Genomic DNA, 27,551 nt, shown 5'->3' with positions numbered 1-27,551 from the left:
AGGGAGAACACTGAACTGGTGGGGCCATGGTGTGCTTGTTTGATTCACAGCCCATGCCCGTGTTAACAAGGAGGAAGAGGTCATTTCAATTCTTGCTACTGGAACACAGGTGGCTCCTGATTATATGTCCAGGAGCAGGAAGAGAAAGGATTTCTCCTCCTATAAGGAACTACCCTCCTCAAACTATTTTGATTCAGTTGATTTGTTCAGTCTGGTTATTTGTTTATGCAGATCCTCCTCATTCCGGTTGTTATATTTCAATAAATGTAACCTTTTCCCATTTTAAATTGAGTCTTGAGTCTTCTTAAAGACTCCCTTCTCATTAGTGAGCATGTTGGATAGTTCAAATTTTTTTCTGCCTCATTCCTGCCCTGCAATATGGTGGTGAGAGGAGCCTACCTCTCAGGGTTGTTGTTAGCATGATGGAGGCAATGCATGCAGAGTGCAGTGAGCAGTCCATCGTGCAATGTTCAAACACTGCATGTGGATTTTTTCCTGCAAGGAAAAAAGTTTCTGCTTTGGAAGGACATGGACTTTTGAGAACTTTACCCCTGGATGACTGCTCAGTGAGTTTGAAAGCCAAAGCCCCACTGTAACCTGAGCAGTTAATAAAATCTATTGCCCCATGATGGATTTTTTCGTCAAGTAGAATTGATCTGTCCTCCTTGTGATTTGCGAGATGGAGGGGGAAACAGCAAATGCAATCAGGATTTCTGGTGCCCCTGAAAGAGCACCGTTCTGTCAGTCTTTTAAAGTCTGGGAGTAACTGAAGGCTGTGGTGGTCATTTCTTTGATTTATTGAAAATAAAACACCCTTGATTAACATTTTAATAAAGAAGGTCTTTCTTTTGGCACGCAGGGTCTGAGGAGCTATTCTCCCCTATCGTGCAAATCTATTCCTTCTCCGGTGAGGGGAAGAATTCCCCCTTTCCAGAAATCCATAAAAGAAGTGATTTCTTAAGCTGTTACTTGTACACACCGAAGTGAGAGCTTTCTTGGGGTGCGCTCTCTCTCTCTCTCTCTCTCTCGTGTGTGTGTATGTGTGTGTGTGTGTTTGCTTGCGAGGGGTGCGCTCCCGATATGTGTTATGCAAAAATGAGGATGATTTGTGAAGAAATCATCCTTGTAAAGCTATTGGTTCTGGTCATCAGCCTTTATCCAATGCTTTGGTGATGCTGCTGCTGATCTATTTGGGAAGTTGGCTGGCTCTCAAGGCAGTCTCTCTCCCTCTCCCTCTCCTCTCTCTCTCCTCAAAGGCTGTTCCACAGTGAAAATATGCTCAGTGCAGTTGAGTGCATGAATGAAAAAGCCTCCAGTATCTTCTAGGCTAGCAAAATGCAGCACAAGGCTCAACTTACCCTGGCTTTCCTCCTGTCCCAGGTAAGGAATTTGGTGCTTCGATCTGGTCCTAGGGGTTATGTGTTTGTGTGTTATCTATCTGTGTTTCTTTCTGGGGTTTTTTGGGGGGGAATGTTTTGCATTTGGCTATCTGGAAGTGTCTTGATTTCTCAACGATCGCATGCCGACTTGAAAAACACACAGATATGCACGATGAAGTGTGGATGTGAGAAGCAATTCTCCGATGTGAAAAATGCCTCCGTGTGCTTTCCAGTGACAGGAAATTAGCGACATAATACGTGTGTGTGCATGCAAATTGTATTTCCTTCACATGAAAGAGAGTACGGATTGCTGGTTCCGTGGTGCCAGCAACAAGATATTCTATCACCTTCAATGCTTCAACTTTGATTTTTTTTTTTGCTTCTCCTTCCTATGGCTTCTGCCAGGACAAGATCATTACATTCCTTACTCCCCACACTCGTTAAAAAGAAAAGAGGAAGGGAGAAAAACGTGATTAATTTTTTTAAAAATAAAAAGGGGAAGAATAAGGGCTTTCCCCTGCCTCTCCTCCTCTGCCCTACCGCTTTGGTGAATTTGTAAAATCGAGTATTAATGAGCAGCTCGGCAGCCTTACCTCCCGCCCTCTTCTCAACTGTAACAGATCCCACCCCCCTTGCAAAAAGGTAAAAAAGAAGAAGGACATAGACACCCAGCCTTTAAAAAGCCAAGAGGCTGTGGAGCCCTGCTGTTGCTGTCAGTCAATAGCCGAGGAACTAGCTGCTCTCCAACTTCTGCACTCCTCCCTTGCCTTCCCCTCTGTGAATATGATACGGATTTCATTTTGGGAAGCAGCGTGTGATGTTTAAGGCTCCTTTGTTGTCATTCGGTGTGATGCTCCTCCATCCCCTTGTTCATCCCCTCTCTCCTCTCGCTTGTCTTAGGGAGCTTAATCTCTCATTCAGCTACAAGTCTCTGTCTCTTGGATCCCTGGGATGGTACTCCATGGTGATAAAAGTTAATTCCCTATTGGCTTGGAGACTGACTCGTTTTTTGCTTTTAACCCTTGAGGGTGCATGGGAGACCAATGCCTCAGGCGAGAGCAACTTAATGTGCACGATGCCTCCCAAATGAGAGGAACAGCTGTAGCTCGCTGGTAGAACATCTACTCTGCAGGCAGAAGGTCCCAGGTCCAATCCTCAATGGTCTTGAACCTCCAGATAGGACTGGGAAGGACTCCTGCCTGGAAACCTGGGGAGCTGCTGCCAGCCAGTGTAGAAAATGCTGAGCTATGATTTGACTTTGTAAGGCAACTTCTTAAGTTCCTAAAACATCATAAATCTGGCTGCCTTCTACTAGGTCACAATGTTTGTCTGTCCAAGCCACTGCTGTCTGCTCTGACTGGCAGCAACTCTCCAGGGTCTCAGGCAGAGGTCAGTCCTAGCAACTGCTACCTGGCCATTTTAGCTGGAGTTGCCAGGGATGAGATTTAGGACCCTTTGCATGCAGAACATGTTCTCCAGCACCGAGCTATATGGCCCCTCAGCACTTCGACAGCCCTCTCTATTTATGGCATATAAGTTGCAACTATTTCTCTCTCCTCTTACTGTATTTTTTTTCCTATTGAACCTGGAAAAATGGGACCTCCATGTGTATTTTAGAGACAAAACTGTGAAGATACTAGTAGAGTACAGAAACAAGTAATAAGTCACAGTTCCCTCTGTTCAGCCGCAGCAGGGTAGTGTCACATGCGTGCTCATAACTTAGAGCGGGGGCACTACAAATTGGTGTCGTTGGGCTTGGCGATTGCTTGGGTAGTGATTTAAGGACAAGACCTGCCATTTATTGAATTAACTCATTGTTTAAAAGTTTTCTAGCATGTAGCAAGCTGGGATCTTGGCCAATGCTGCAGTAACTCCCATTACCAGTAGCTCCACCAAAAATGTTAGCTTTACTACAGAGTCCCAATGTTGTGTGAATCTGGCTTCTAGTTGTGTACACTGGTGTTAGGGCAGCAAGAGTTATGGCTCTTGTCTCCTAATACAGCTCGATTAAGGCGGATTAGAGATCTTCAGTGTCAAGTGAGAATCAACTATGATTGACCATGTGAAAGCCATGGTTCGCTAAATGAAATGTATTGAAGTGGTCTTGAAGCAACAAAATCTAGGGAGCTGTGGCGTGGATGCAATTTACATGGCAATTGGATGTGTTGAGGTCATTTGAAATATGTGCAAGTGCTGTGTGGAAGAGGGGGAACTGTGTGCACGTAATAAAAATGGATGGGACAGGATGTGAAGAGAAAACCAAAACAACTGGTCAGTGGTTTAACTGGTTGCAACTAGCAAATATATACATACACTTTGGAGTGTGAGAGGGTTGTGGTATTTGTGATGTTGCTACTGGTGACAAAATAAGGTGTCAGATGTGCCTTTTCCCCAGTGTGTGACTTGGCTTACTTGCTTGAGTTATCTGCTCTGCAGTCCTCTTGTGCGATGCACCTTGCTGTCTCTCCTGCCCTTTGTTTGTAGCAGCAGACTATGATTTGGAAGATTTTCCCTTTAAGGTTTCTGTAGTTGGGCACACAGAGATAGACTTCCTGAGGTCAAGGAGAAAGAAAAGGTGAAATATAAAAGGAGAAGAGGAAGGAGGCAGGTGGAGAAAAGGAAAAGAGCAAATGCTGGTAGAAAATAGGATGACGAGTTAAATGTTGTGACTCAAATCCAAATGATTGTGCCCTCCTTGCAAGGAATCAGGGACTGTCTGTCTGTCTGTCTGTCTGTCTGTCTGTCTGTCTATCTATCCCAAAACCTGCTCCTCTGTCAAGCTATTCAGATGCCCTTGGACGAATGACTATGTCTCAGCTTAACAGACTTTACAGGGATGTTGTGAGTTGCAAATGCAAGCCTGAGCTCTTTAGCAGAAGGGCATTCAAGACACACATGTGTAGCATTGCTTTTTTTTGGGGGGGGGACAACAAACCTGCAGAAGCTGACCTGTTTCTAGTCACATGCTGGTATGTTCAAATGCTAGTTTTCTGCTCTAACAAGTCCTCTTTTATCAGCATGGCTGGAATGTGTGAAAGTCAGTCTCCTTCTCCTTCTCACCTGTATTTCATGACTCATACAAAAGATGGCCCACATTCTATCATGTCTAACATGTCCTTTGTTAAAGATCAGATGGTATCAGTTGATAGGGCTTGTCCTCAGAAGCTGCTTCAGTGCCAGAACTCAATGTCCAAACACATGGAGCAAAGCAAATGAAGAAAAGATTAACTCTGGGTATGTACAAAGTGCTCCACCCTGGTGACAGAGTTGAAATGGAGAGGAGCAAGGTTTGCAAACTGGAACAGGTGATTCACTCTTCTTCTTCTTTGGGAAAGCAATGATTCTGACTGAAATACCACACTTTTTTGGTGGAAATATTGGGAGAAAGAGGCATTGATGAGAAGCCTTGCGACAGCTGGTGAGATGATGAGGAAAAGGCTGCTGTTAAAGGGGCTACTCAGATGGATTGCTTGACTTGGATAGCTTCCGTGCAGCAGCAGAACTAAATGGTACAAAATGGGAAAAGTTACCTGCATGCAGCCATCTGGCAAGGCTCGTAGGCGCAGTGATATTTTTCTCTTCCTCAGCAGCAGCTACAACTCATTATTCCTTGATATCCGGCAAGTGGAAATGGGCAACATTGATCTTGATCAACTGATTTATAAGCGATGCAAATCTGTTGCTGTAATGCCTTCCAGGGAAGAGTATAATTCAGCTTTGAGTTAACGATCTAAGTTTGGGTTACAGTGATTAGGGAGAGAAAGTACCTTCTGAGCAGTGTGTTGTAGGCCCATCAACATTCTAAACATGCATAAATTACTCAGTAGGTGAAAATGATTTTTTTAAAAAAAGGGGGGGTCATAAAGATCATGCACTCCCAACAGAACTTTGTGAGACAATCCTCTGCTGTTCTGGGGGACATTTGAGGCTCAGATGCGTTCAAGAGTCTTCTTACATATCATAGTAATAATAGCAGACTGGGTGTGTGGAACTGAGCTGTAATTCCCCTTTCTGTGCTTTTGGAATAGTGTCAGGAGCAGGGAGTTATGGCCACATCTGGAATGTGTACATCTTTCCAGAAGGAAGATGCAGAATTCCTCCTACATACATTTCCACTGAAGCATGGAAAGAAAAAGTGCATCTTGGTTCCCACAAGTTGGCCATAGTACATCAACACGTGACCAGATCATCACTGGTGGGAACCAGCACATGTAAGTTTCTAAAATGGGGATAGGGTGTGGAACTCCAACCCCCATCAGTCTCAGCCAGCGTGGCCACATTGTGAGGGATGATGGGGTTGTAACCTAGCAACATCTGGAAGGACATGGGTTCTCCACTCCTGCCCTAAAGCAATTTCCCTATGTTACATAAATGGGCCCATAGCTATGCCTGGTGCCTGTTATAACAAAGAGCAGTGTGTGTGTGTGTGTGTGTGTGTGTGTGTGTGTGTGTGTAGCACTCCATTAAGCTCTTATGTCCCATTGGTATTTACTATGGATTGCACACCCTAACAAAGGGGAGGACTCTCAACTGCAGGCAGCGTTCTGTGCATGCTGGAGCCACTCCAGTCCCTTCTGTGACTTCATGAAACATGCAAAATGGTGTAGTTTTGATACACATAGAGCCTGCACATCTTTCTGCAGTGTGATCAGTGTACAGAAATTCCTGCCATCTTCCCAGTACCAATGGAACAGAGAAGTGTCACAATGGAGAGCATTCAAAAGCCAATATCAAGTGGTAGGCTAGATGGCTATGGCTGGCCACTTCTCTATTTATAGAAATAGACAGAGCAGTCTAATTCATTTTCACATACCCTTTAATGCTAAATTCACTGTGCCCCATTTTCTGTGAATTCTTTTAAACTGCTGAAACATTCACATTTAAAATGCACGTGTTTGTAAGCACTTTCTTTGCAATACATTTTGTCCCTGAAATATACGGTACTTATTTTTTTCACCCAAACTGCATTGCACATAACTGGCAGTGCATGTGTGCAAACATATTGATACTTACATTCTGCTCTGTGTAGAAGTTTGTGAAGTCTGGGATCTGTGCATTTGTTTTAAAATTTGAGACCAAATGAACTTTGAGCTTATCCACCCTTACCTTTCCACCGCTCTTTCCAGGCATGGTCTGCAATTTAAAGATTTGTGTCTTAGCAACCCCCCTTTTTTATTTGCACCAGTGCTTTCCCCATGAAAACACACTCTTTAAAGCTCAATCAGAGCAAATGGCAATCCACTGAGAACTTGAAGTTTGCTCTGGTTTAATGCTAAAAAAAAAAAAAAAAAATCCCATTTGGACACAGAGCTTTTAAGCATGGAGTTGTGCCTCGAAAGAGTGGAATTAAAGGTCCTACATACATTTCTGCTGATTTCTAAAAGGAGGGAGAAAGGTATACAGACTGTTGAGGCTGTCTAGAATTGACACTGGAAACGGGGTGTCCAGGACCTACTCTTTCTAAAAGTTCACCTTATCCAGCCATTGGCTTCATGCTTTATAGCATTTTTTCCCCCACATGATGAAGTTGGGCATGGAGTGCTCATTTGCTAAGATGGGCTAGAAATAATGGGCATAGTTGTTTAGCTAATGTGTGCCTTATGGAGGTCTATGACAGCAGCAGGCAACCTAAGGCCCGGGGGCTGGATGTGGCCCAATCACCGTCTCAATCCGGCCCACAGATGGTCCAGGAATCAGCATGTTTTTACATGAGTAGAATCTGTCCTTTTATTTAAAATGCATCTCTGGGTTATTTGTGGGGCCTGCCTGGTGTTTCTACATGAGTAGAATGTGTGCTTTCATTTAAAATGCATATCTGAGTTATTTGTGGGGCATAGGAATTTGTTCATATTTTTTTTTCAAAATACAGTCAGGCCCACCACATGGTCTGAGGGACCCATGGCTGAAAAAGGTGGATAACAATAACTTGAGCTGTAATTGCACTCAAAATGGAAACAATAACTTGAGCTGTAATTGCAAAGGAAAAAGTCTCATACGCATGATCTACTCGGAAAGCTTATTTTTTAAATACATAGTGAATTATAGAAAACACAGAAACCACCAACTTTTTCATATTTCTCCAGAAGAGGGCTCCCTGCACAGCATGAAAACCAGAGATAAGATTCAAACAGAGGGATGGGTCACAGCTGTAAAAGAGGGAAAGATTGGGGGGGGGGGGGAGAGAATCACATTCTATACAGAAGTCATGTCAAAATAACTTTAAGGGTTGAACTCTGAGTTACTCACTCAACTTGATCTCTTGTTCGTACCAATCTAGTGCAGTATTTGATCATTAATCGTTTTCAGTGAGATAGGTTTTCCTGTGGTGGGGTGGAAATGAATAATTGATACAGAAATGTCCTTTAATTTTGTTTTTTTCCCCAAGGAATGAAAACAAGAACCTTGGCAAATGACCTTTCTGACTATGGACTCTGTACGTAGTTGTTGCTTTCCATTTCCGATGTGAAAGCAAAAAATAAACATTGTCCTTTGCTATTATGGAGAAGCATCTTGAGCAGGCAGCAGGTTTGAAATGCTGTTTCTGGGTCTGGAGGAAAGAAAAGTCAGATGGGTGCACAAGATGATACACCGTTAAGTCAGTTGGCATAGGATGCCACAAAAATAATTTATATGTGCAGTACAGTGCTTAAACTTTAACGTACTTCTGTGTGCTTTCATGGGGAACATGGTGGACAGTTAAGCTTATCACTGCAGATGGTAACATGCATGCAATGTGTGGTTGTGATCATGGTCTGCACTATGAAAACATAGATCAGATTTTGAAAGCACATTCTGAGCATGTGTTGCTAGCACATACAAAGGTAGGGAGATGGATGGTGAGGACATATATTTTACATTCCTGATATTGTTGTCAAAGGTCTTTGCTGACATGATGAATCATGGCTTGAGGTACTTGTACCTAGGTACCAATTAATGTTACTGGAGTGGTGCAGAGCTGCCACAGTTCCCTCTAGGTGGATCCTATGATGTGCTAATACTTGTAGAAAGGGAGTTGGGATAGAATCCTTAGTATTTCTTCCGGGCCAAAAGGAACCAATGCCTGGTGGGCAGAGGCAGGCTAGACCTGGAAGCAGAGGTTCCAAGCTGCATCCAAAATTTGGGGGGCGGATGCTGTTGCAATGCGCAATGCATGTGACACCCACCCCACCTGCCCAGGCCTTCATTTGTCTCCATCGCTGCAAGACTGAGACTGCCTCCTCCCCTGCAGAGGCACTTTTGTGTGTTCCTTTGATATCTGGTGTGCCACAACAGAAAAGGCCCTGCTTCTGATCAATATCGACTTACCTTTAGACACTGAAGGGAATTGGAAGCAGGGCCTCCCCTGAAGATCAAAATGAAAAGTGCACTCTTGAAATTGAATGGCATGACTTAAAACTGTTATGTACTGAAGTTCTCACCCTGGGCCAGCAGGGGGATACTGTAGATAGTTATGCAAATAAGGGATTGAAAGTGACGTTCAGTGATTGGATAGTTTTAGAAAATTGTTACAGTTATGTTGTACTGGAACTCTATATAAGCAGGCTGACTGAACCCTTCAGTTCAGTTCTGTCCTGGCCTGTGAATAAACAAGAGCTATTTGAAGAATCGCTGTGTCGTCTGATATGTTCACCCACAACTTAACAAAAACAGCCAAGCTGGTGCCAAACAAGTTGCTTTGCTTTCCTTTGGACCACATCAATGAGGCTGAGAGGGGCTGCCCAGACTTACGCCCTGGGGAGGTCACTTAGGTGCTGCTAACACAGAGGTTTGACTTCACCCCTGGAGGCACACTCCATTGTCTCTGGAAACAGACAGATGCCAACGACTTAAAATAGGGGTGAGAGACCTCTAGCTCACCAGATGTTCTTGGACTTTAGTTCCCATCAGCCCCAGCGACGTGGTCAATTATCAGGGATGGTGGGAGTTGCAGTCCAGTAGCTTTGGAGGGTCAGAGGTTCTCTGACACCAAATTAAACTGCTAGATAAGCTTTCCCCAATCTGATGCCACTGAAAAGTTTTGGACTACTGCTTACATCAGCTCCAGTCTGTATGGCCTAACTGGGGATGATAGGAGTTGCAGCCCTACAACTCCTGGAGGGTTCCAGGTTAGGGAAGTCTGTTGTAGATTCATTAAGCAGCCATCACCTCTGGTATCGTAGCTGCAGTTGTGCAATCGCATGCCTTAAACTTCAATTGAGTGTTAGCTGGAGCGACTACTGGCTTACACTGCAGCTTTTGCTCACCCCTGTAATTAACAGAAGCAGAGGCAATTAATGTGAAATTGCCAGCTGAATGAAATGTTTTTTTTTTTTAATTTGTATTTCCCCCTGTTGTCCTATGAATCCTTCGTTTATTAAACATAGCACCAAGTTCCCTCTATGAATTCTGGAATACTTGAGACCCCCCGCACCAGGCTCAACTCTACACAAGGCATACAGTGTGTGTTCTGAAGCATTAACCCACCCTGTCCCTCTTTGCAGCTTCCAAAGCTGTCGGGACTCTTTCCCACTCATATGTTGCTTATTTTCCACTGATGGAACAAGCCCATTTGGCTGCAGGCTCCCCACCACGACAGGTTTTTTGTTTTTGTTTTGGTCTGTGTTGGATGTGCATATAGCTTTCTGTTAGGCCAGGATTTGGATCAAACAGCTTTATTATGAGTTGGCAGCTTTTGCCTGACCTTCTCTGCTGCCATTTCCACTGGGGCGAAGTGTAAAAGCGGAATCTCATCTTGCAAAAACACCAGTGCAACTCCCGGCAAGTCAGAGAAGCTGCAAAGGCCTTGTGTATACAACCCAGTAAGACTTTGGGATCTCCTTTTAGCCTTGTAAGCATTCCTTCATTGCTATAGCTTCTAGGAATACCATAAGAAATAGCACCGCTGAGGAATACTAATGGGTCAAAGAAGGCTGGAGTATTAAATTAGGGCTGTCAGGGGATGTTTACACAACTGTTGGATGTGTGCCTGCTTTGAAGAACAAACTTCCTGATAAGGAGAGAGGGGAATTGGTTTAAATGTGGGGCTTTGTGAATGTGTGACCGCAGGAACCTGTTTTAAACACAGGATGTAGGAAGCTTCCAGTGGCTACTGTGAGAAAAGGATGCTGGACCAGATGGGCTACTGACCTAATCAAGGAGGCTCACTTTACATTCCTAAACCTGGTCAGGCTATTTGCCAGTCTAACCCAGCATTGCCTACTCTGACTGGCAGTAGCTCTCTGAAGTCTCAGGCATGGGCCATATATACAATCTGAGCATAGGTTGGAGGAGCTTCCAGCATTAACACCCCAACAGATCTTGCTTCTTCATTAGTTTCCAAAGGTGGGGGGGGGGTCCAAAGTCCAGCACAAAGCAAACAGTCTTTGTGCCTCTATATTCCAACTCATGCATACATATAACTCTGGATATTGTTCTTCTCCAGACCAGCCTGATGCGGAGATAAGGAAAGGCCCACCCATTTGTTTCTATGGGAGCCTCTTTGGACTTGTAAACCACAGACCTTAATTAGCCAGCCAAAGCAATTACCTTGACAAAGGAAGTGTTTTGGTAAGCTTTCCCTTATGCATTCTATATAGGATTGCAGGTTCTGGAAGGGGAGCCAGGATTCCACCCAGATGTCCCCCCCAACTCATTATCAGTATGGTGTGATCGTGGCCTCAGTCAAAGCTGGGTTTTGACAGCCAACCTTCCCTATTTGCTGCTTCATGGGATTGCCATATTTTAATATTATTTTATTGAAACTTTTTTGAGTGCAATACCAACACTGCAATGCAGTCATCATCCTGCCATTGTTGAATATGCGCCCTCTGAACTCCTGAACTGCAGTCATTTTGCTGCTGCTTTAGGAGACTTTCGATTCTCATTCTCCCAGTATAATGACAAACTTCTGAAATGCAATCGTCTCATTTTTTCTCTCTCCCAGTGCCTGTAACTGCTTCCCAGGGGAGAGTGAAGCTCTGGAAAACAGCTTTGCCAAGCCCGTTTGAAGCTCTGGATGCTTTGGCCTTGAGGCATCTAGGCAGGCAGGTTTGCAGCTTCTAAGTGCTTACTCACTCCTGCCTTGTAAGGCTTATTTTACTAATTTCCCTAGAGATGGGCCCTGTTCTTCTTCTTCTTTCCCTTGGAGACCCAGGACAGTCAGAAAACCGTAGAATTAGCATCCCTTAGAATTGAGGTAAATACAAATAATACTTAAGAGTCATGGAACTTGAAGGCATCCTGCTCTGAAGATGATAAAAGGGTTAGCATGCCCAGTCTAAACTTGAAGTATAATAAACACAATAGGATTTGGATGGAAATCTAGCATTCTTGCAAAATTGGAATTGTTTCCTTGGATGAGATGACCCCTGCTCCAATTGAATAAGTGGAGTCCTTATTTTCTTATCCATACCCTTGGTAAATCAATATCCCTATGTCTGTGTCATGGGGGGGGTGCATTTAAATTTTGCTAGCATTAATAAACATATCAGCATTTTTTCCAAATTTAGCACCAACTCCAGGCTCTGCAGAATCATCTCCTCCTCCTGATTTCCTACCCACCTTTCACCATGAGGTCCCAGGGTGGCTTACAACAATGGAAAAATACAATATGAAAAACAATTAAGTCTTATGTGTGATCCTATGCATGCCTTATTTACATCCCATTTGGATTACAGTAACACACTCTACATGACTACCTTTGGAAAGTGCTCAGAGACTTCATTGGGGCCAAGGCACAATGGCCAAGTTGCTGGTTACTGGGAGAACAGGAACTCCTTGTCACAATAGCTCTGCTGGTTATTGGTCAGTTTCCAGGCACAATTCAAAGTGTTGGTTATGACTTGGAAAACCCTACACAGCTTGAGCCCAGGCTTTCTGAAGGACTGTATTTCTCTATATGAGCCTGCCTGGGTTTTGCGTTTTTGGGGGGGAGGTCTTTCTCTCAGTCCAATCTGCTTCACAGACATCTTTGGTGACGACTAGAGAGAGGGTGTTTCAGTGGCTGTCCTCAGATTGTGGAACTCCCTTCCATGGGAGACTAGGCTGTCTCCACCCTGCTTTCCTATTACCAGCAGGCAATGCTGCCTCCTCCTCCTCCTCCTCCTCCTTCTTCTTCTTCTTCTTCTTCTTCTTCTTCTTCTTCTTCTTCTTCTTCTTCTTCTTGTTCTAGCAAACCTTTGGCCTTCAACAGCATGTTCTGACAGGATTTTCTGTGGGTGGTTGTTGAACTTGTGTGTGCTTTGAAATGGTTTTAAGAGTTTTCAGTGCTGTTTTTAATAGGACCATTTATTTAATTGCACTATTATTATTATTGTGTGTTTTTAGTTGTATCAGTTTTCATTTATGCTGTGAACCACCTTGGGTCCTGTACTGTGAGAAATTTGGTATATATAGCAAATAAGCTAATAAATAGCAAGTCCTTGTCCAGACATACAGAACCAGTGACCACCCAGAAGATGTTGGGCTCTCATCAGCCCCAGCTTCCGTGGCCAATGGTCTGGGCTGATGGGAGTTGTGGTACTGGAAATGAAGTGAGCAGACCCATTGAGACAGCAAGTAGAAACCTCGCAGCTCAGCCAGAGGCCCAGCTCTCACTGGCCTCTGCTGACTGGCAGCACCTCTCCAGGCTATCATCTTTCCCAGCTCTACATGAACTGAATGCCTATGAGTCTGTGTACTTTGCTGCCAGACACACAATTTGAACAATTTGACGTTGTTCCTATTGTAGGCAACATATCATTTTCTCTCTTGAAATTGGGCTGCAAGTGGGCTTTGGAAAGGGAGAAGAAAAGAGAAAGCTGTGGATAAAAAGTCAGGCTGAGCCGAAAGTGGAATCACAATGTGAATGGGAAATGGTTGTCAAGGCTGGCATTTATATCCCTGAGGTACTTGACAGCTGGATATGGTGTTTAGACCAGGTGGTATTTCTGTCTCTCTAAAGCACGGACCATAATTGATGAACTGATTTGAACTGGCTGGTGATGCTTTGAACTCCATAAATTGTGCCTTGTGCATAGGAAGCACCTCATTAACCTACAGCGGACACGACTGGTGTCCTGAATACCAACTTTCCCTTGGTTCCTGTGGTTGGCGAATGTTACTAGACTTCAGCAAAGAGACAGAGGGAGTTGGCGGAAATAGGTCACCTATTGTGCAAACTAGGCTCTTACGAGCATTGGATTATGACAGGCTGTGCTTTTCTTCAAATGCCCTTTTTATATATAAAAAGGGGGAACAAGGGTTTACTTGCTTGCAAACGGAAGTCTGTAGACTGCTCAGTCAATTCTTTTTTTCATGAAAGAGAGCAGTATGTTGAAGGAGTTTGATATCTCCCTCTTCATCCATTCTAATGAATTGATGGAGGAACCACTAGCCTTCCAGGTGTCAATGAACTACAAGTCCCATCATCCCAGACCATTGGCCATCCTGGTGAGGGCTGACAGAGCCCAACCACCTCTGGAGGGCCACCTCTGTTTTATTGCAATAGTTTTCAGCTTATTCAGACCCATCTTTTAACCCAAACATGAAGTTGGGAACTGTCATCATTTGCCAACCGAACCCTGGGCCCATCAGAAAGTTGGATTTGACAAACAGTGTGCCCCCTTCTGTCTATCTGCCTGCCTTCCCTCCCCATTAGTGATCCACTGCCATTAGGTGAGAGATGTACTTTTTTTCCAGGCCACCTTCCACCAAACAGCCCCAAACTCTCTTGTGTCTCCTTGATAACACCTCTTGGTGGTGTTGGCTTTGACTCTTGGATGTAGGTTGAATATATTCATAGAAACCACAAAGATTTGATGAATCAAGATTAAGTGTTTACCAACAGGTTTTTCTTGGGGAGGGGGAGATGTTAACATGTGAATTGTTACATTTACACAAAACATTCCCCCAAATAAGCAAAGTGTACAGAATAGAGCATAAACTCACCTGGCTATACCTTAGCTATATGGGTTCCCAACTGCTGAAGCCTTACATAGAATCTTGTGTTAATGCTGCTCACCTTATGCCCTCTAGCACTGTGTGTGTTCATTTGTATTCTGAGACCCATCTTGATCTGCCTTTCACTATATATACCCTTAGGCTAAGTGGTCTCTCAAAACTCAATCTACAAACATTTCAAACCTCAAAAGAAAATACACTTGTCCTGATCCTACAGCAGAAATGACTGACTTGCAACAAACTTCCCTAATTTGTAACACAACCCCTTCCAGTTTGTTTATGAGACAGGCAGGGTTAAATAACAGGAAGCAAATTAATCCCTTAAAGTCCAAACAAACTATGTATTGGACTTTTTAGTTCTGTTTAAACAGTCCAGTTCTATCACAATGACCACATTCTTTTCTTTTCGTTTTCTTTTTAACCATATAATGAGAGTAATGCTGCTATTAAAACCCACCATGGCCCAGTGGTGGGTCCCAATCCATCAGTTGGAGGCCAGCATAATACAGTGGTACCTCGGGTTACATATGCTTCAGGTTACATACGCTTCAGGTTACAGACTCCGCTAACCCAGAAATATTACCTTGGGTTAAGAACTTTGCTTCAGGATGAGAACAGAAATCTTGCTCTGGCAGTGCGGCAGCAGGAGGAGGCCCCATTAGCTAAAGTGGTGCTTCAGGTTAAGAACAGTTTCAGGTTAAGAACAGACCTCCGGAACGAATTAAGTACTTAACCCGAGGTACCACTGTAATGCATGCCTGGGTCTTAGTGTGTATAAAATAGCTGGAAAACTGAGCTACAGGAGACCCTTCCCCTGAATGGTCATTTATTCAACTTTCTCAAGCAACGCATTCAGACAGTTACGGTACTTGGCCTTCCCCTGCTGCAGTAGCCGGTACATTTTCTTTCTTTATACCATATAGATAATGGGATTATCTGTCCTCACACACTGGCATTCACACATGCAGAAACTCCAATAGTGGCTAGCTTTCAATATGTTGGCCTCTCTTCCAATCAAACCCATGTCCTGCTCCCCGAAAACATTTTGTTGTTGTGGTCAGGGAGGAAAGTGGGAAGAGAAGCACATATTTTGAATTCCTTGTATCAATTGCTGACACCTTTTGTTGGAACTAGGTAGTCAGCTCGTAACACGTTTGCTGTAGCATTTTGTATGGAAAGAATATTGATTCTCCCACAATGTTACAAAGATATCCTTTGAAATATTTCTCTGTGTTTGTATACAGCTGCATCTTCAGCAGTGCACAGCTAAGGAACTGTGACCTGAGAATGCAGTGAAAGCTCTCTCTCATCACAATCAAACGTAGCAGCAATATGTCACTGATGCAAATGTACAACCGGGGGTGCTTCATGAGGAACTAGTTCTTTGAAGAAATCCAATGCATCTGTTCTCTTGGACTAATGTGCAGTGAAGAACTGGATGTCTACTCAGAAGGAAGAACCACTGAGGTTAATGGCACTTGCTCCTGGGAAAATGTGTACAGCATTGCAGCCTTAACCATCTGTTGCTGCTGCTGTTTCACTTCCCAAGTATTCAGACAGTTTTTGGCTCAAAAATAAAATAAAATAAAATATCTAGATCAAAATAAATTTAAGAGGAAATACATTTCAAGAATGCATATTTAATTAGAAATTATATTTGTAGATTTTTTTTAAAAAAAACATGCTGATTAATGTGGAAATGAGCCAAACTGAACTCATGAACTAACAATGAACACATGACAAACTGACGTGGTTTGCAAATAGACCTATTCACTCCTACCTAAGCATCACTCTGTTGCAGGGTTCTTTTGTGGTGGATTCTTCTTCACTGGAGGTTTTTAAACACAGGTTGCATGTCAGGTATTCTTTAGCTGTCATTCCTGCATTGCAGGGGGTTGGACTAGATGGCCCTTGGTGTTCCCTCCAGACTCTACAATTCTATGATGTTCTTGTTTTGGAATTCTTCTTTTTACCCAAAGGAAGTATTTTAGTGTGGATTTCAGCCAATCCGAATTATTATCTGGAAGTTAATCAATGACAAATTGTCACTACTGGATTAACAGCCAGCTGTTTTAAAGCAAACAACATGCCATGGGAAACTGCTACTGACATCATTTCCCAGCTTAACAATAATACTAATAATAAGAGGCTGCGGCAGTAGCAACAGGAAGATGTGGCAGATTAGATTTTCTTTTGCTATAATGCTGACTGTCGCCTCTTAGAATTTCCTAAGAGGAAGTGGGAGCTTGCAATGTACTTCAGATATTTGGGCATCATGTTAAGCAGCTGTCCCACATTCACTCCTGTGTGACAAACTGAACATCTGCTTCAACCATCCCTCTCTCATGGTAGTCTGCTGCAATGCTGTAGTCAACACAGGGAGAGAGGAAGCTACCTTATAATGAGACAGACCATTGGCCTATCTAGATCAGTCTGCACAGACTGTCAGTGACTCTCCAGGATTTTCAGACAAAAGACATACCGAGTCCTGTGTGAGGATGTTGTGGGTTGAACCTGGGATCTTCTGTATGCAAAGATGTCCTACCACTGAGCTACTGCCTTTGCCTGTGAGAAATGATAGAGGTGCATGCCCCCTTCTAAGTACACCTGATGTTAGAAGGATGGCCCTAATGTTAGGTAGGGTGACATTGCAGCCAGTTTGGGATGTCGTGAAAAGAAAGCAAATTATTCTATATTTTGTTGTTAAGAGCATAAGAAGGGCCCTTTTGGATCAGACCAAGGGTCCATCTAGTTCAGCACTGTGTTCTCACAGTGACTAACAGGTCTCATGGAACCTGAGTGCAACCACAATCTCCCCACCACCTCATGATTCTGTTATACTGAGGCATACTGTCTCTGATCAGAAGGTCAGCGGTTTGGATCTGCATGACGGTGGTGAGCTCCTGTTGCTCTGTCCCAGCTTCTGCCAGCCTAGGAGTTCGAAAGCACACCAATGCAAGTAGGTAAATAGGTACCACCATGGTGGGAAGGTAAACGGCATTTCCAAGCGCTCTGGCACTTGTCACAGTGTTCCATTGCACCATAAGCAGTTTAGTCATGCTGGCCACATGATCTGGAAAAGCTGTCTGCAGACAAACGCCAGCTCCATTGGCCTGAAAGTGGAAATGAGCACCACACCCCAAAGTCAAACTCCACTGCACTTAACCATCCAGGGGTCCTTTACTTTTACCTTTGTGAGAAGAGATCTTAGGTTCATGATAGGATTTTTAGGTGGGGGGGGTCATTCTGGATGATGCCATGAGTTGCTTTCAATTCTCCCCCCCCCTTTTTTTGAGGGGGGGATCCTGAGCCCAGGGCGGGTTAGAATCTAATGGAAGAAGTTGCCAAACTGGTCAGACAAGTTTATTTGTAACTGTAGCTGGCCACTTAAGTGCCCTCATCAGCATCCCAAAAATGAGCTAGGTTGCAGAAGCTACAGCTGTGTGATGGTGCCCTCCAGGTGGGCCTATCCTCCACCTCCCTGACCTAGCTGCTAGGTAAAAGAACAATAGCCAGAGAGTGTGTGAGAGAGCTCATCTGGAAACAGGCTGGAAGTTGGAGACACAGAGACATGCTTGTTCTGTGCCAGATCCAAAGCTATAACTAATGAAGAAACAAGATCTGTTGGTGTTAATGTTGTGAGCCCCTCCATCTTATGCTCATGTTGTATATATGTGTAAATAGAACCCTGTATCCTAATGGCACCACAGTCTCCACTAATCTTCCTTCCAAGGAAACAGAACCTGGGAAAGTTCTTGACAACTCTGTAGTCTCTCAACCCTCTGAGATTGAGGTGGTGTGTAACAATATAGAGAGTGGCTGTTTGTTAAGATTTAAGATTTTGAATTTTAGTATTTTCTTTGTCTCAATCACTGTGCAGGCTTCCGGGGTTTCATAGACTTGACCCTTCTTTCTTATCCAATTCTGTTGCATTATGGCTGAGATGTCCTTGTGCTGCTAAACTCTTAAACCCTGGCTCCAGTCACGGCTGGACCTTGCGTTTAGCTTTTCTGTATCTCTGTAATATTTGCGCCATGGAGAGTTTTTTAAGATGCTGAAAAGCCAGCCGTATCAACGCAGTGATATATGGTGCTGGTTTCTTGCTGATGTAGCTGCTGAACTTAGTATCCCTTCTCATGTGCTGACAGAGGAGTCTGAGCAAGTAGATAAAAATTGAATATATTGAAAAGTGCAAAACAAATTGAAGAATGAAAGTTTTTAAAAAATCAGTTCGGTCTACTTTTTGTTGTTGTTGGCTTGCTGCTTAGAGGCAGAAAAATATCATCTTGCAGTAGCTGATGTATGACGAGGAACGTTTAACCCTCTGAGTTCTAAATAAAGGCATGAGCACACGTCTTATAGTGTTACGATATCTTTCTTTAAGGGAAAGGGTTTTGGATTACATGATACGTGAGGGAAACCTTAAGACTTTTGATCCATGAAACCTTCCTGAGGTGATTGGAGCATCCAGGATAAGCACATGGGGCCTCTCCAGATTTTCTGGGTTTTCTGGTTGTAGTAGTGGTAGTTTTTACCAGGTGAATTCTGCTACATTCTGTGCAAGTGTATGCACAGGAACTAGCCCAGTGTCGAAGGTAGAATTTATGTTCTTTGCTTTACCCTTGTGAGCTTCTGGCTCCACCCACCACTGACATGCAGCTCTTGGAAGGTTGTCCAGAATGGAATGTGTCCCTTGGGCTGAAGAGGGATGGGATAGCTCAGTTGATAGAACATGAGGCTCTTAACCTCAGGGTTGCAGGTTTGAGCCCTACATTGGATGAAAGATTCCTGCATTTCAGAGGGTTGGACTAAATGACCCTTGTTATTTCTGGCTATGCAATTCTATGATTCTGTGAAAGTTCTCAGTGCTTGTTTTAAAACTAAAAACATCATGCAGAATTGTTTTCTTAAAGTCAACAAAGGTTGCCTGCAGAATCATAATCACATACTATATTTTTCTATGCCTGGTCACCGGAGATGTAATCGGTCTTCACATGAACATTCATGACAATACATTACTGTTTTAGCACTTAGAATTGGGGGATTGATCCTTGTTGTAGGTGTTGGGAAATAACTAGGCCTTGCGGGGGGGGGGGAGCAAGGTAAGAATATATCTCTCCTGGTCCACTGTAGGACTGAAGATGTAGAGTAGATGGAAGCCAAGGGAGATCAGTAAGAGACTGATGAGAATTATTTTGCACTGCAGCTGTCTGCTTGCCAGACTTTTGAAGCTGCTTGTCCATCTGTTGGCAGTTTTCTGTGGTGCCCTCTCACCTAACCAGCTGCAGAGTTGAGGTTCATTGGGAGGCTGCCGCATAGCCACTCTGTGAAGCAGCCAGCATTTGTCTTAGCCTTTGCTGCAGATGCTGTCACTTAAGTGGGTAATGGTAATAATAGTGTAATCATTTGTAGGAGCAAAGGAAAGATGTGTCTGTCATGGTTTTTGGAGAGTGGAGGAAGGAGAAGAAGGAGGTCGTATCATGGTTTGATGGTGGACAGATGTTGGGGTTGTATTCTATTCAGAGCAGATTCCACATTAGTCACATCCAACACTGTCAGTGGGTCTACTCTGAGTAGATAATAATATAATAATAATTTTATTATTTATACCCTGCTCATCTGACTGAGTTTCCCTAGCCACTCTGGGCGGCTCCCAATCAAGTATTAAAAACAACACAGCGTTAAATATTAAAAACTTCCCTGAACAGGGCTGCCTTCAGATCTGCCGTTAGCTCACAACCATTGGAATCAAGGGGGAGCTGTCTGTCAGTGATGCATACAGTAGACACAGCAAGCAAGGACCATGTTTTGCAGGGCAGGTATCGTATCAATCCCATTTTTGGGGAATATTGCCTGTGCGCAAGATGGAGCTGATGGAGTACAACAACTTCTAGAGGGATTAACCATCCCTGTAAACATAAGGACCTAACAAGAGCCTGCTGGATCAGGCCAGTGGTCCATCTAGTCCAACATTCTGTTCATACCGTGGCCAGCCAAATGCCTGTGGGAAACCTGCAAGTAGGACCTGAGGACTTTCACCTCCTGTGGTTTTCGGAAGAGCAATCAGATCATGACATTGCCAGTCAAATTTGGTTACATGGCAGCAATATCATGGAGGGTAATCTCAAAGCCTCCTTTCCATCAACCTTTTGCACTAAATTGGAATGGAAGGAACACTTCCCTATTGCCAGGATAACTATCTTGCTATCCTGCTCTAATGGTGATATTGCCCACCAGTCAAGGCGTGTTGATGACTTAGGGTCAAGACAATGGGATCACTTTTCCCTTGAATCAATCCTTGAAGATGAATCCCTTGTTGTACCAAATGCAATGGATTTCACTTTGGTTCTGGGCACAGTTGAAAATGCTGGTGATGACTGTGGTTTAGCACTTGAGTATTCATTCATTCATTCATTCATTCATTCATTTTCTTGGATCTGTATTCTGTCCATCTTCCACCATGGAACCCAAGGTGACACAGATGTGATTCCCAGGCAGGTTGGTCATCAGGCACTGACCAGAGCAAGACATACTTAAGCTTCAGCAAGGAGGTGATCTCATTTGTCTTCAGACCATATCCTGGAATATCTGAAGGACTGCCTTCTCCCATACAGGTTTGCTGACCTGGACATGGGTGGTTGTTGTTGTTCAGTCGTTTAGTCGTGTCCGACTCTTCGTGACCCCATGGACCAGAGCACGCCAGGCACTCCTGTCTTCTACTGCCTCCCGCAGTTTAGTCAAACTCATTCTGGTAGCTTCGAGAATACTGTCCAACCATCTCGTCCTCTGTCATCCCCTTCTCCTTGTGCCCTCCATCTTTCCCAACATCAGCGTCTTTTACAGGGAGTCTTCTCTTCTCATGAGGTGGCCAAAGTATTGGAGTCTCAGCTTCAGGATCTGTCCTTCCAGTGAGCACTCAGGGCTGATTTCCTTAAGAATGGATGTGTTTGATCTTCTTGCAGTCCATGGGACTCTCAAGAGTCTCCTCCAGCACCATAATTCAAAAGCATCAATTCTTCGGCGATCAGCCTTCTTTATGGTCCAGCTCTCACTTCCATACATCACTACTGGGAAAACCATAGCTTTAACTATATGGACCTTTGTTGGCAAGGTGATGTCTCTGCTTTTTAAGATGCTGTCTAGGTTTGTCATTGCTTTTCTCCCAAGGGACATGGGTGGTACTGTGGTCTAAACCACTGAGCCTCTTGGGCTTGCTGATCAGAAGGTTGGTGGTTCAAATCTGCTTGACAGTGGTGAGCTCCCGATGCTCTGTCCCAGCTTCTGCCAACCTAGCAGTCTGAAAGCACACCAGTGCAAGTAGATAAATAGGTTCGGCTGTGGCAGGAAGGTAAACAGCATTTCTGTGTGCTCTGGCACGCATCACAGTGTTCCGTTGCACCAGAAGCAGTTTAGTTATGCAGACCACATGACCTGGAAAGCTGTCTGTGGACAAATGCTGACTCCCTTGGTCTGAAGCAAAATGAGCGCTGTACCCCATAGTTGACTTTGATTGGACTTAACTGTCCAGGGGTCCTTTACCTTACCTGGCTGCCTGTTGACATCATCTTTGTAGGTACTCCTAGGTGTGTGGGAATGTTCCTGGAAATATTTTGTATTGGGACAAGGAAAAAGACCTTCTTGGTGGTTGCTTTGAAACTCCCTTTCAGTGGAATCTGGTTTACAACCCTTCTTTAATGATTTCCTAATTCTTAAGAAGACATTTTGATTTTAAAGGGTTCTTTTAAAGGGCTCTCTGGTTTTAACTGTCTGTGGATTTTGAATATATTTTATTGTTGCTGTGCTGTGTTAGGTCTTGTTATTATTTTAGTGTTTGATAATGTTCTCAACTGTTAACCTGTTCTTTGTTAGCTATATTGAGATATGCTGAGGGAAGGTGGGGCATAAAAATTTTAAATAAATAAGAAGAATAGAGTACAAAGAGCTATGTTTAGAATCAGGGAATCTACTCCACAGATGAATGGATCAGTGCATGTCAATTTCACATGTGACCTTTTTAAAATCTATTATCGATTTCATGTGTGCTCATTAGCAAGTCTATCCCATCCTGTCTTCCCCCCATTAATTTGTGGTTTTGTTTGAAATACACATCAAGACCCATGTTTGAGCGCACATTTAATCACAAAATACTTCATGCATTTCTAAATATATTTAGTTGCATCCAAGTAAGTTTGACTTGGAATAGACCCATTGGAATTAAATTCTTTCCATTCACTTCAATTATTCAGCTTTTAGCATGTCCGATGCTAGAGAGAACCTTTTATTCTAACATAGTTTTACACGTTTTGCTACATTTTTTGTGCCAAGACATGTGTCACAAAATTCAGAGAAGTGTGAAATCTGAAGGACTGAACCATGGATTAGTCCGAAAGGTGTGAATTTGGTTGGCTCACTTAAAAATTTTTTTAAAAAAATAAAAAGGTGCATGGAATGAAATTCTCCTCCATCCTCATACCAGGTAAAGTAAATTGAAATTCATTGCATGGGCTTCCAGTGTGCATACAACTACCATGAACTACCCAGACAAATTGAACAGCAAAATGCCTTGTTTGTTAAAACTTCATGGCCTTTCTTTTCCTTCCTCAGGCTTGTGAGTTTTGTCCAACACAGGGCTGCCTTAAATAAGCCATTACCATCAAATCCTGTGACTTATGAACAATTAATTTACTGTTGCAGCATCACCACGGGTTTTTGCAATATTTACTTGTGACTTGCATGATTCATCTAGCGCTGCTGGAGTTTAAGTGCCAGTAAAGGAGCGAGGACACAGATGAGTTCAAATATATTCAATCTCTTATAATATTGCCAAGGAATATTGAAATATTGTTTAGCTACACTAATCGTCAGTTGGTCAGCATGTGGGGTTGAACAACAAGAGAGCAGCCATTTCATAGAATCATAAGGGTTGGAAGGGTCTCTTTTGGGAACTGTAGTGATGAAATCCTAAGAATTACGTTAGGGAATCCCCCACTTATGCTTCTTGGAACAACATTTCTTGGTTTCACTGTAGAAATGGAATTATGCTGGAGTAGTTTAAGACTCTGATGCAGATATGCCCAGTGGTGTATTTTTTGATTTTGACATTGTTTGCAGTTTGATCATCCATCTAGGGATGACCAAATTCGTCAATGTCAGTTTCTCACTTTTACTTTCCTAAGCTCAGTTCACCCCTTTTCTTCAGCAGTTTACAACATGCATGTTTGTATGCATTCCTTCTAATATATGCATTTTTGCAAGCATTCTCCCCTAATTGTTATGCATTATGTGTGTCTGTGTGGGTGGGTGTGTAATTTGTGCACATGTACCCCTACCACAGGATTATTATTATTTTTGTACACCATTTTTTGTTTGTGGGGCTAGCATTACAAAATTTTGAGTTGTGTATTGCTCTGGGAATTGTGAATTAGGTAGTTTCCCATTACAAGGCAAATTGAATGGATTTCTTCCCTGTCCTTACATCACTTTCCTGCACTTTACTGCATAATACAAAAAAAAAAAAAAAAATAAAAATAAAAAATCAGCTGCTACAAGATCGTTTCTGCATCTTGCCAATTTTTCAACTGACATAGTTGTATTTAAGCATTTATATCCCTCTTAGAACCTAAAAATAATGAAAGTACATTAAGTTCTTTCCTTTTGACTCGGTGTCCTTCTATGCAGGGCGTTCCCCTCCAGCCTACAGAAATCATGAGTAAGCTGACCATGTACCAGAGCCAAATAGAGTTGCAATGGAACTTAACTCCCTTTGGAATTGCTGTACTTCTTGGTTTACTGTTAGATCTTTTATTCTCATCCCCTCTTGACAGCCCCCTTTTAAAACTCCTGAAAGGCCCAGGGTCAGAATGTTCATTTGAGGCCCTCCTTCTTCTTCCTGCACCCAGGGTCAATAGCAAACCAGCCCCCAAACTAAAAGTGGGGGGTCCCTAAAAACTCACACAATCCCTTTTAAGTACACACACTCTCTCTCTCTCACACACACACACACATATAATCACATGGAAGGAGTAGGTGAAGATTTTTTGTCTCTAAAATGCAAATATAGCAATTATATTGGGTTCACTAGAAATATATAAAGCAGTGTATCCAGAAAAATCTATCTTGTTGGAGCCCAAGATCAGAGATGCTGCTGGGGGCGCATTGTGATTTGCATGTGCTGCTGAACTATATTTGTGCACTTTGTGTGTGCGTGTGCATGTGCGCATGCACAAGCTTAGGAGTCACATTTCATGACATTTACACTCCTCCACAGAGTAACATAACATCCTCAGAACTGGGGATTTGACAGCAAAATGCAGAAGTGTGTTGTAATGAAAGCTTCATATCAGAGCCATCAGAAAACCTAACCAGTTTCAGTTTTTATTTGGAATGATGGACACCCCCCCCCAAAGGGGGAAAACAGATGCACAAAGCATAGCATCCCTTCTTAAGTGTATCCTATTATGCTGCTGCATGCTTTCTGGCATAACCACCCATATCATCACATTGGCACATAGCTTCTCATCGAAGGGGTCCCACATTCTAGAAGGATTTTGAACAACCTGGGAACATTGGTTCAGCACTCTATGGTAGGAGTGGCTAACCTGTGGTCCTCCACATGTTGCTCAACTCTGACTCCATAGTCTCCAACTGCCCTGAAAATTCCAGGACCATCACAAAAACCCTTAAGCCATCATGGCTTCTCACTTTCTCATGTAGAGTCCTGAATTTCCATCTTTGTTGAGGCACACTAACAGGAAATGACTTCACATTGGGGGAAGCGAAGGGAAGGAAGAGTCACTGGCTGAGATCTCCTCTGCCACCCCCTTGGCTGCCGCTCCTGGGAGCTGGAGAAGGCAGGGTGAGGGGAAGAGGGAAGAGTTATGCCAGGTCCAAGGGAGGGAGCCACGCAGGCCAACTGGCCAGCTGGCTGATGGAGTAGCAGCAGCAGTTGGAAGAGGAGAAGGGGTAAGACAATGGAGCCACTTCTGTCACCACCACTAGTTCTGCTATGGGACCCTGTGACTGTCTGGCCTGGTGGACCCCCAGCCACACCAAATAAAAACAAGAAGGAGAAAGTGAACGAGGCCAGGTCTAAAGAGAAGGCTGCAACTGGAGGAGACCGTGGGCAGGAACAGACTCTGGGGTGTGGGGAAGGGTGTAGCTGGTGGGGTGCAAACAGGTCTGTGGAGGGCTAAAGTTTGAGGGGTGTGGTGGGCAAGGAGATTATGGGGGTTTGGAATGAGCGCTGGAGCTAGCTGGACTTCAGGGTGGTTGTCTATCATGAAAAACTTTGATAAAAATATTAACATGAATGAACCTACCCACCTACTCTGGCAGTGATACTAATGTAGAATGGAATGGCCCTTTTTTCATCTGAAGAATGTTGGAGGCTGTGTGACGCCCAACAACCAGAACCTGCATGGTCGATGGTCAAAGATGATGGGAGTTGTAGTTCAGCAATATCTGGAAGGTCACAGGCACCAGCAGAAGAATGTGTTTTCTCCTTCGCAATTGGATGCTACCTGAAGATACAGAGCAGCTTCAATTGACCCACCTGTTATAGTAGACCTTGAGGCTTGGGGGAGACCAGTCAGATCTTGGGGTACGCCAGCTGGATCCATTTCTCTAACGCCTGCAAAGTCAAGCAAACAAACCACTTGTAGTTTCAAAGCAGTCCCTGCAGTCACGTTGAATCCATTTTAAATGCATACTGTTAATGTATTTCTCTTTTTTAAAAAACAGTTTCAAAATACACATTATTTCAATGCATGTTGAATATGTTTTTGTGAGCTGTGAACTATGTCACAATATGTAGAGAAGTGTGAAATCTGATGGATCGCTATAGTCCGAACCAAGCACCTGGGAGTCGGGTCAAATCAGAATGGCAAAGATCAAATTCTCGAAGCAGCTCTTATCTGTATGCAGTCCCCACACATTCCATTGATATTACATGTTTGCTGGAAGGTTCATCCTTGCTGGCTGCATTCCTTTCCTCTAGAACGGCCTGTCTTGCTTTGTTTTAAAAGCCAAGACAATGTTTTGTTTTTTGGGTTAGGTGGGGAGGAGAAAAAAGCAACAACATAGTTGCCCTACAGGATGCTGGCACATCGAAATAGACCTCAGCAGTTTCAGTGTGTGAAATGGCTGGTGGTGCACAGCTCTTTAGAGTTCATATATATATATATATATATATATATATATATATATATGCATTTTATAACTGTATGCACTAGAGCCAAAACTCAGATTTAAGTTCTCAAGGCCCTGGGGAGGCAGCTGAATCTTAAAGAAGAACAACTCCTAACAGCTTGCACTAAACATTTGAATATACATCCCCAAAAGGCAAAAGCATGCAAACAAAAATGAAGAACAGAAATGAGATGGTTATTCACCAGTGGCAGCTAACAAAACAAGCACAGGGTCTATTATTGCTCAATCACTGAGGGTTTTCCAGAGGCCTCTGGTTGACCGTATACTTTGTAAGCTGTACTTCATGAGGTTTTGGTACAGTGGAGGCTGTTCTACATGGGTAAATGGGACACTGGCCCCAACTTCAGTTGACTCCAATTATTTGCTCTGGCACCACCTACTGTTCATCTCCCTGTCTTTCCTACCAGTCCCAATGGGCACTAACAGCCACAGCATTGGTATGATCCGGTAAAGTAAGAATTCCTCCATGCTGAAGTGGATTAAATTCTACTTGGGCTTGAACTGGGTGAAAAGTTTAGTTCTAATCCAAAGTGGTTCAGGAGGCAGCCTCTAGAAAACCTGTCTGAAACTTCCTACTTTTGGATTTCACACCACCACAGCTGTTTTACTGGGATATTATTTTCAGTAAGATATGCATTTCCTAGAGAACTGTAGTGCAAAATTCAGAGAATTGCAAACTTTGAAGGATGGCTGTGTTTCTGTTTGCACACTGTGCCAATTGGGTAAATCCAGTTTAAATGTGATCTGAATCAGGTTTCTCCCACCTCCACAGTGGAGTGTCTTAGTTTGGTTCACAATGATTATATTTTGTCTCCCTATTCTAGAAGACAAAATGATGATGAAAGGTGGAGCTTCACACCAAATAGTTTACTCTCACTATAGCAATCTTGTTTTTGAGCATTTTAATCCCAACCATTGCACTGTATAAACACACTTTCTTCAAAACAGGATGATCTGCTTCCATGTGGTGCCGGCTGCTTTGAAAACACCAAGCGTTTTGTTGCTTTCTTCTTTCCCTTACCTCCAAGACTCAAACAAACAAACAAT

At 43.4% G+C, this 27,551-nt stretch overlaps 1 protein-coding gene across 2 annotated transcripts in view; it reads left to right on the top strand.

Annotated features, from left to right (window-relative positions):
* Positions 1-27,551, top strand: part of CDH13 (cadherin 13) — a 665,580-nt gene that overhangs the window by 71,201 nt on the left and 566,828 nt on the right. The window contains exon 1 of one of the 2 annotated variants that reach the window (XM_083626043.1): positions 965-1,380. The exons of the other annotated variant lie outside the window; for it this stretch is intronic. Coding sequence (XP_083482169.1) covers positions 1,336-1,380 — 45 coding nt within the window. The 5' untranslated portion in view covers positions 965-1,335. Of the gene's footprint in view, positions 1-964; positions 1,381-27,551 lie in introns of those variants that run through there. 2 annotated transcript variants of the gene reach the window in all.

The sequence above is a fragment of the Podarcis filfolensis genome (assembly GCF_964270895.1).
Source record: "Podarcis filfolensis genome assembly, chromosome: 8".
NCBI classification, from domain to species: domain Eukaryota; kingdom Metazoa; phylum Chordata; class Lepidosauria; order Squamata; family Lacertidae; genus Podarcis; species Podarcis filfolensis.
This window is presented reverse-complemented; position numbering and strand designations above follow the sequence as displayed.